This window comes from Cariama cristata, unplaced genomic scaffold, assembly GCF_000690535.1.
Source record: "Cariama cristata isolate BGI_N322 unplaced genomic scaffold, ASM69053v1 scaffold24893, whole genome shotgun sequence".
NCBI classification, from domain to species: domain Eukaryota; kingdom Metazoa; phylum Chordata; class Aves; order Cariamiformes; family Cariamidae; genus Cariama; species Cariama cristata.
The window spans coordinates 1862-11844 of NW_009610497.1; the positions used below are offsets into that span (position 1 = coordinate 1862).

The following is a 9983-nucleotide window of genomic DNA, read 5'->3' on the forward strand; positions in this document are numbered from 1 at the left end:
GCCCCCAGCACCGGCCAGAGCAGCCGGGCACTGGCATACAGCGGACCCAACCTACGTGGGGAGAAAACACTTGTCAGACACCACCAGCTGACCCGGGGCATGAAGCATGCTGGCAGGGGCTTGGTGTCCCCCACCCTCCTATGAGACTGAACCAGGGAAGAGGTAGCATGGACACGAGTGCATGGGGCGGGAGGAGAGGAGAGGGAAGCAAATCTGCCTTCAGTCCCACTCACGGGAAGGAAACCTGTCCCAGGGGCAGCATCCTACACCCAGGCTCCCTGGGTTGGTTTGGGGTGCCCGCAGCCTTGGCTGGGTACTAACCGTCCCTGCGCAGCCACGGCGTATCCCTGGAAGTACTTGAAGCGGGTGTAGAGGTACAGCAGCCCACACGCCGCAGCCACACCTGTGGGGGAGAAGGGAGCTGAGTCCTCATGGGCCTGGGGGTCCCCAGATGCTGCTGGAGCTGCACCCTGGCTCAGTCACCCATGCCCGCTTCCCCCTGCAGACGGGGTACAGCCACGAGAACCAAACACAGAGGGACTTGGCTTTAAAATGCTGTGGGAGTTTAAATGGCTTTTCTTCCTTCCCTTTTTGTGAGGGATGAACTTCTCTGTCCCCCAGAAGTTGCCCTGGGACTTGGGTTTGCAACACTCCCTTCCATGGTCCTTCCTCACATATTCCCTGTGGCGGCAGCCGAATCCCCTAAACCCGCTTGGCAGGGGATGGACGGTGGGTGACGAATTGTTTGGGTGATGGTTTCTCATTCTGACATAGCGATTTGGGTATCTGCTTCAGCTTGCTGCCGCCCTGGCACCACATGCCAGCCTGATGTTATTTAAGAGAAGGGTTGTTCAGGGACACACACATACACGACACAGCCAGGCTCTGGCAAAGGAGCAAGGGCTGCCCGTGCCACCAAACCTCCCCTCTGGGCAGGAGACCGGCTTGGCGGCTACCAGCAGCTTCATGCACGCCGGAGTTGGGGCACTCCTCGGTCTGCCTGGCCAAAGAGGAACTTTGCTTTCCCCGAGTAACAGCCTCACCGGTACGAGGAGGACGTGCCTGAGTCACAGTTGGGGGTTTTTTTGGTTTGGGTTGGGGTTCCCTCCCATCCCCCTTACCTTGATGGAAGAAGATTCCAGCAACCCAGAGGAGTGAGATGAAGATCGGGAAGTACTCTGAGCAATTCGCCCTGGTGAGAACCGGAGATGAGAGTTAAAACCACATCCTCGTACGTCAGAGGCCAGTTAACCAAGCCCAGAGAGGTGAGCTGGAAACGCGTGTCAGAGCAAACTGAAAGGGCCGGTAAGAGGCATTGCTGTGCTGCGGAGAAAGGGCCTTCTCTGTGACCAAGGACACCCAATATCTGGGTGCTTTTCTTCCCTAAAATACAAACAACGCACAGCATTCAGCCCACCCACATTCACATGGACCCTGCAACGATGAGCCGAAGCCCAGATGGAGATTTGGTTTTGCTGGACCCTCAACAGGCTCTGTCCTCAGCCCCGTGCACAGCACCTTCACGGACATCTAGTGCGGCTACAGCTTAAAAGCCGCACGGGTTCCTTATCATTATTTAAGGAGCTTTCTCTTCCCCTTGGGTGAGCACAGCCCAAATTTGGGTGTCACACAAGTCGTGCTCCAAGAAGGAGCCTTCTCCCAGATCAAATTCAGCAGATGATCAGATCTGCAGCCAGGTTTTCTTCCTTCCTTTTGGCGACAAAAATACAGATTTTCTGCAAGAGAGGACGGTGTGAGCTGGGCTCTTAAAGACAATGGTTTTGCTTCTCGATTTCTCCTACATTTTACCATTCCCTAGGCAATTTAATCTTAACTTTGGCCAAAAGTTTACCATGCCTTGGGGAATGGGGCCAGAAAAAGTCTGAAGAACCTTACACTGCAAATGCAGCTTGAGCCTCAGCGAGGGGAGGCTGCCAGGTTTCCACAAGAGAGTAATAAATCAATACGTTTTTTCCCCCTTTTATTTTTTTTTAAACATCGAAAAAAAAATTATCCATTTGTATCCTTTTCCACAGGGAAAAGAATAAAAGAAGGGGAAAAAAAAGGAAGAAATACCTTCTTAAACCTGAGTTTGCAGAGTTCGCCTTCTCCGCAGAACATAGCGGAGGGCTTCCCGGCACGCTGCAGCCCGCAGCACGACTCGGTTAATGGACAGCCCAGTCTTTAATTAACGGCCGCCGCAGCAGCTCCCCAGCTAGCAAAGGCTGATGCCTCCCATGCAGGCTGACACTTCACTGCACCGCCAAAGGACCGAAGCGGGTGTTTTTATCACTCCACAAATGTTTCCTGCACGCCGGCAAAGACACGCAGCTGCTTTGTTCAGGATTTAGTGCCGCGCTTGAACTACCTTTCAAACTAGCTCCGGCCAGTTCCTTTCAATCTCTTACAAAACAAAGCAACCGAGATGAAAGACGGAATCTGGTGCTTGCTGGAAGCCAAAGGGATCTGTGAACGTTTCCAGTTTAGCTCCAGCATTGCTCTCTTCAGAGGAACAGAGCAAAAAGGAACAGCCCTCAGCATGGGCCTGCGAGTGCTGACTTTCACGGTACAATGGCTTAAAAAAAGGAAAAAAATGAAAACATCCTCATCGCTGGTTCTGCCAGCAAGGCCCTTTGCTTCAATTCAACAGCAAAAATTACAAGCAAATATTAGGTTATTAAGATAGCTTCAGCTACTCTCACAATTTGGAGCCAACACTAATATTAAACTTAATGATTATAACGCATTAATGCTCAGCGCCTCTTCCATACAGCCACTAATTTGTAATTTGGCTGCCTCTCACGATGCCAGAAGGAGGATCATGTTGGATGAACAGAAACGCTCCAGCCAGAGCAAGGTGGTCCAAATCAAAACTCAGACCTCTGCACACAAAGCATTAAAAACCAAAAAAAAAAATCTGGTATCAGTAGCAATAAGTGAAAGGTGACTTGAGAGTGACTTCTTTCTTGGTAGTGATACTTGACTCAAGTCATATCTGGATGGAGTCACCACTAAAAAGTCAAAAAATCTTACTGAGCTCTGAAGATCCGCTCAAACTCAGGGTGACCTGTTGTCTCGGGAGGGGAGATCTTGTACTTCCGCCGGGCATAGATCACCTGCAGTGCAAAATACGCTAAAAAAAGAACAACACAGAACAGTGACGGTCCAGCAGTGTTTTATCTAGCCAAGCTTTATCTAGCTTGGAATCACGCAAGTGATTAGAGGAAAAAAAAACTGATACTGTCTAGGTTCATAGTCCAGGGCTGTCACACACAACCTAGAATAAATGTGCCATTTATTTCATGCTCATACTTTAAATTCAGATTTGGTTATCCTGGCAGAGCGCCCGTGCCGCAGGGCCGATGTGCCGGCTGGTGCTTTGCATAGTCTCACGCCCAGGGCGCAGCAGCGGAGCCCTGGGTGCTGCTCCCCAGCAGACCAAACACGCCCTGGTCCTGCAGGAACTAAAACCTTACCCAGTCTACATCCCATCACAGAATTATTATTCTTTTTTAATCTTGCGCTCTGTATTTAGAGTATTAGTACCTCCTCAGCCAGTCTGACGGGAATGATGGAAAACATTTTCTGCTATACCTAGTGGGCACAAAGCTTTTATACAAGGATGGCCCCATGTCACAGAGTAGCATCCAAACCGTGAAGCACTGGGATATCATTAAATCAATTAGAGATGCTCGAATCCTGGCAAGAGAAGGAAATAGGAAAGGGGGTGATTATTTCTTCCACTTCGTTTCTGCAGGGTAGCCCCAAGGCACGAGCAGTTCAAGGAGCAGACGTGCTGGCAATGAGTGCTATCAGCCTGTGACAAGTTTGGCCCGAGGTACTGACTTGGTGTCTGCTACATCGCTCCTCGGTACGTTTGTAAGGGACATGGAAAGTCACTTCAAAACACTGAAAACTTGTTATCATGAAGTTTTATCATGTTATCATTTCACTATTTGATGAAAGTTCTTACTCCCATGGGCAACTGCTGATGTGTCAAGCGTTTATATTTAGGTGCACTACCACATTGCTGCCTTTATTGAAAATGAGAATTTTCATATAGGAGAAAACTAAATTATCAAAACAATTACTTTGGTGGCTGCGGCAGCTTGCTGCTAAGTGAGTCATTTGGATTAGCAAGGTCCTAACGTAGCAACATTTCCAGAGCATTGAACAAAGAGACAAGGAGCCAGGCTGTAACGATTGCCATGTGGACTGCCTTATTCTAACAGAGAAGATAAAAGCAGAACAGCAGGATAGCGATGGGAAAGTAGGGATAGATGTTGCAAGATTAAAAACAAGACAGATCCACGTGTGCCTGCAGAAAAGCATTAGAACATAGGTAGAAGAAAAAGGAATTAGAAATGTAAATACTCTGATGCTATGTGACCTGTGTATTACACATTATTCATTTAAATACACATAGATATTAATTTCAGAAAACATTCACATGTTCTAGTCTCTTCCATGGTGTCTGCAGTGACCCAGCCCTAAATGAGAGGGGCTGGGAGAGAAAGGTGGGAAGGAACAAGTATGCTTCCTCTCGATTCGTTTGTAGCACGTTCATTGTGGTCGAGGGTGAGGACATCATCCTGCCCCTGAGAGCCGGCAGGATGCGGCACCGCATCCCCTCTGTGAAACCAGACGGCCGGGTCTGCAGTCACGCACAGCTGGCAATTCACCAGCAGCTGGCAGAGCTCTCGGAAAAAGATGATGAAACCGTGACCCATCCTGTTACCTCTTCTTCACATCAGATAAGCACCTCTCTCCTACACAACTATTTAATGCACTCAGGGTCTCATCCCAGCTGCCTCTCAAGAAATGGAGCTGAAGTTACTGCATTGTGTGCAGCTCTGGCTTGTGGTATAACCCTGACTGTGCTGGGGAAAGGTGCTCATCCTGCTTCATGCTATCTGTACCCTTCCTAACGTAGCATCCTTGTGACTGATGAGCATGGTAAGAATAATTTCAGACCCAACTTCTCCATCAACCCTATGCTTAACATGTTGCTTGTATACAGGGGCAAATACTCAGACAAATCCTGCAACAGATGCCTTAAGCTTAGGGATGGATAATACATAACACAACTGCCGAAGAGGAGCAACAGTCTTTTGGAGGATGGCTAGCTGTCTTCCAAGCCTGGTGTACAAGTGAAGCATTAAGGATGAATAATCACCCGCCAAAATCCCTTCTCAGAATGAAGTGTTGGAATGAAGACCCAAGACACTGCACAAGCCTCCTCAGCGTGGACTTTTAGGGAAAAGAGTTCAGTCTACCCTACGGAACCTTTCAAACTAGTTTTTTGATCCATGTCTCGAGGTTAAACGCCCGTGTGGATTACCACGTGGCTCACGGGCTGAGCTCTCCCTGCACTTTGCTCCCCAGTGGGAGTATCAGCCAGACCTTCATTCTCTATTTGATTATGTCTACAAACTTGTCAAACCATGTTCTATCTGGTATCTGCCACATTTGAGTGAAGTGGCAAACAAGCTCCATGGGGGCTGACAGACAGTGGCATTGCATAAGCTCAATTTCCTTTGAAGCCATAAAAAAAAAAAGGCGGGGGGGACGGGGGACTGACTCCAAACCTGTGGTAGTGTTGTTCTGCTCTGGTTCAGCATTCAACACAGGGCAGGGGCACCAATCTACAGAGCACTAAACTCGGAGTTTTGCTAAACTGAGCATAACTAAATTAAAAAGGAGAAAGTTACTTGAAAGAATGCAGAAACTGTTGGCTCCCAGATAATTAAGAAAAAATAAAAATCAACCAACACTATACTAAGCTCAGCCATTACATTACATCTCCTACAGCAGGATGTGATGGAAAAGTATTTGTACGTATAGTGCATGTCCATGTTTCGGTGCTCTGCCTTCTCAGAACGAATCTCAGACCTGTAACTCACCGACAGAACGCCCTTTCAAAATACACAAGCAAAGCTACTGCACTGCTCCGAATCAAGGTGACATTAGCACACGTATTTCATACTAGTAGAGAGAAAGGAAACACGTAATATTTCGTAATCGCTCCTTGGCTTCCCATGAAGAGACCATAAACGGAGGCTACTTTATCTGATCTAACATAGATAAGAGGGTGTCAAGGCTTGCTATTTGTCTGATGGCTTCACACCTATTTATAGTTCGCATAGTACAAAAGTAAAATGCCTAAGGCTGCAACCTTTAAAAAACACTTGAAGTTCTCATAAAACAAATATATTTGAGACAAAACCGCTATCTAGGGATCTGCTACTGAGGGTTTCCCAATGGAAAAGGCTCAGCAACATTTCCATTACTCAATTTCAACCTTTCTTTATGTCTTCTCTTGGCACACTAAACACTCCCTCCATGCCCACTTAGTTTAATAACCAAAAAATTCGTAAGATCAAAGAATCTTCCATTTGTAGTTGCAGACATTTCTCTGTATATTGTTTGAGGGGAAATTACTGATAATTCAGAAATCTTGAACTATTCTTCAAGTAGCCTATTTGTGTTTTAAATAATGCTTATATTAAGACATTTATCATCTGATGGCTAAAAATACATCAGGTTGCGCAGAGATTCGTATCAATTTGTAAGCAGAGGTGTGATAGCTCTATGGTGAATTAACTCAGTAATAAAAAAAACTCCCCAAACTAACCTTCCCTTGTAGAAATGTGAAATTTTAATAAAATGGGGGCCCTGTCTCCACCCCAGGCAGGGGGAGCGTCCCCTTCTGTGACCCTCCTGAAGCCCAAGGGGGAGAGGCCTTTGCCCAAAGGACCCACGGTTAAACCCACGAGGCAGACAGAGCTTGGCAACACCACTGCTTCTTTATGAAGGGTCTAAACCAAACACATCTATTTAAATTAACGAGAAGTTGCTGAGTTTCTTTGAAGATGTCTGCATCTATTTCTGACCAGAAGGGCTTGCACTGGTTTCCAAATTACTGTGTGCTGCCAACTCATCTTGTCATCTGCTCTGTGCAGCTAAGCTGTATGAACACATAACAGTATTGGTCACAGAGCAGAAATACATGCATACGTGATGTTCCTTACATACATACGATGTGCGTTTGCATACTGACCTCTTCATCAGCGTATTTATTAACTGGCCTTTACTTTGGCTACCTCCAGCCACTCTAAGTTACAAATTACCTGCTAAAATTCACTCACAGAAAATACTGTACTTTAAAGACATTCTGTTGTTGAAATTGTTTTAAGTTTAAAAGTAAAACTTCAATTTCATTTCCTTCTAGGATGCTGGCTTTGAGGTTTGCAGATCATTTTAGTCCCTATTAAATAATGAACATCCTCAAGCATGCCACTTCCACCACGAATGGCCAAACATTCCCATCATTTTACCATGTTGGAAAACAGGCAACTTTCATTCCAGAGACTCCAAGCAAAACACAAGAACCAAGTTCCACAAAGTTTAATATAATTAGCTTCATACTACCTAGCATCATATAAAGGACATTTACCTTGCTCCAGGACTCCCAAAACTGTGACAGTGGCCAGCAGGTCTATCTGATTTCTCATGTTGCTGACTGTGGACCAAAACCCCAGGCAGGTGCGATGAGCGCAGCTTCTCTCCAGTTCTCTCTCCCACTGCTGCATGCTCCACAAGAGCCTGCTCGATGCTCTGCACCAACACGTGTTTCCTCCACCACACGTTAACTCTCTCCACACCACGCAATTTTCCAAAGCAGCCAGCCATCAGAGAAATGCAGAACTACCTAACAGCAGTTTTTCATGCGCAAACTGTGAAATTCTTGCAATTACATTTACAGATTTTGTACCAGGATTGAAGTATATATTGCCAGCAATTGAAAGATGATGGGATTTTTTTTTCCAGCCCTTTTTGTTGCTAGTTTTAATCAGCTCTAAAGCATCTAAATTATGTGCAAGATTGTAAAAGTTAAAGTTATTAACAAGCATTTACAAATTAATGACTTGAGCTTCTGCTCTTATTCCAGGTAGTGGAGTTGACCATGTGAAAGATTTTCTAGACTTCAGCTGGAATAACTTAATTCTGCTACTGGATTCTGAATTTTTAAAAGAGCATTCAGATATTTTATCCTATTAATACTGTGTTACCAAGTAAGAGTACGGTTCTTTTCTAGCATCTTTTCAGTCACTTTTTGTAGTTTTCTGATGTTCTTAAAATTCTGCAGTACAGACCTTTTCCTGGCTAACATACAAAATAAAAGTTCTCAGTTCCGAATGGAAGCCAGCAGAGGATGTAGAAACAGGTGAACCCTCAGAAATGTTACACTGACATCAGAATTACAACTGTGAAATGTAAAAATTGAAGAACAGCAGTATTTTAGCCCTGAGTAACTTTTCTCCCCACTCCACAAAAGCAAAATACACAGCAGTTCAAAAAGTTATCCTGTGTTTCGGAGCAGTTTTATATGGATAAGACTACTCTGACTTTAAAGTTTTTAAAACCAAAACGGAGAAAAACCAGGTATCATTCATTATCAGCTAAGGTTTTCCCTTAATTTTGGTGAAGAGAGCGGATGTGGTATGGTTAAGCCATTGCTCTTCTCTCTGTATAGTCACACACACAAGACCTCAGTACAGAATTTGTGCACAATACCAACAAGAAGTGACCAGATGTACAGTTTCTCCCAAGTGGGATGCAGCAAGTTTGTTCTTCTGGTTTGGCTCTTCATTGCCTCAAAACTCCATCATAACAGCTTATCAAGTTGAAAACTTCAGTTAAATAATTCAAACATACAGTTGTGCACTTTTCATAAAATCCCACGCATGTAGAATAGCAAAACCCTTCCTTTTCTCTGCAAAGCACTCATACGATGTGACTTTAGACCCTCCAAGCTGCTAGCAGACCCAGACTGAAATAGAAATAAAACAATTAACCTTGACAGAATCTATTGGTGACCCAGGATTTCATCTGGGGTGTCCAATATAAAAGACAGAGGGAAAATGTCACCAGGAGTCTATTTCTGCTTACACCACTTCAACAAACAATTCAGACTTTAGAAAACACTTCCATTACAGATTTACATTAGCCTCAGGAAAAACACTAACATCAAGAAGACAAAAAAAAAAAAAATAATCAGTTTCTGAGCAGAGGTTGGTCACAAGCTGCCACTGATTCCTTTGGAAAATCTTTGGAAAAACCATGCACATGCACATCACTTCAACGGGGGACAGTTTGGGAAATTTCTGTTTTACTCAACATTAAATACAACGCAGCATTTTTAATGGGACAATAAAGCAAAAGTTAATAAATTAAATTAATAACTTTACAGCTCCCCACAGGCTAGAAGCAGCTCATCCTGGTATTGTTACTTATTATTACATTTGGTTCTTTATAAGCTTCTGGAGTTACATGTCCCCTCCTCCCCCCAAATACAACTCAAAATTCGTAGAGGAATATACTCAAACTATACTCAGGTAAGTCAGGATGCACTTTTTGAGGAAATCTGAAGGGCTCTGAGCTGAAACCTTAAACATAATAGCTATATAAGAAGACACCAACTGGAATGATTGAAGAATGATCCTTCAAATGTTTGAAGCTGATTAAAATTCTTACTACATAGGAGGATGCCCAAAATTACAGTAACATGTAAAATGAATACAGCCTTAGCAAGAAATGCATGTGTCACACTTCGCAAGTTCTTCTTTATCGCTACCGCTAAATCTGTGGTTGGAGAGCTTTGAGATGTCAGTTTACAACTTAAGCCTAGATATCATCAGTTAAAAGGCACACTTGACAAACAGGATATACTACATAAATGAATTCTTGGGTCTGTTGCAAGTGGTATGATTCACTAAGAGAACTGCTTTGAAATGTTCAATTCAGAGTAATTCGTCAAGTAATAACTTGTTAAGGAGAACATATTAACATCCAAACACACACCACTACATCTAGGCTCCTTTGGGCACTGATGGAGCCACAGATCCTTGCTTTACTTCTCTTCTAACCAACACAGGGCTAAGTGTTCATCTTGAGGGGCTCAACAATCCCACAAGGTCTGA

The 9983-nt window shown here is 44.5% G+C and overlaps 1 protein-coding gene across 1 annotated transcript in view; it reads right to left on the reverse strand.

Annotated features, from left to right (window-relative positions):
- The window catches only part of LOC104159890 (leukotriene C4 synthase-like), a gene marked incomplete at its 3' end in the record, with an annotated part of 7629 nt that extends 115 nt beyond the window's left edge, over positions 1–7514 (reverse strand). Inside the window, exons 1-5 of the mRNA XM_009697914.1 lie at positions 7457–7514; positions 3034–3133; positions 1122–1192; positions 322–403; positions 3–51 (exon numbers count right to left, since the gene is read on the reverse strand). Coding sequence (XP_009696216.1) covers positions 3–51; positions 322–403; positions 1122–1192; positions 3034–3133; positions 7457–7514 — 360 coding nt within the window. The remainder of the gene's footprint in view (positions 1–2; positions 52–321; positions 404–1121; positions 1193–3033; positions 3134–7456) is intronic.
- Between the last annotated feature and the right edge of the window lie 2469 nt (positions 7515–9983).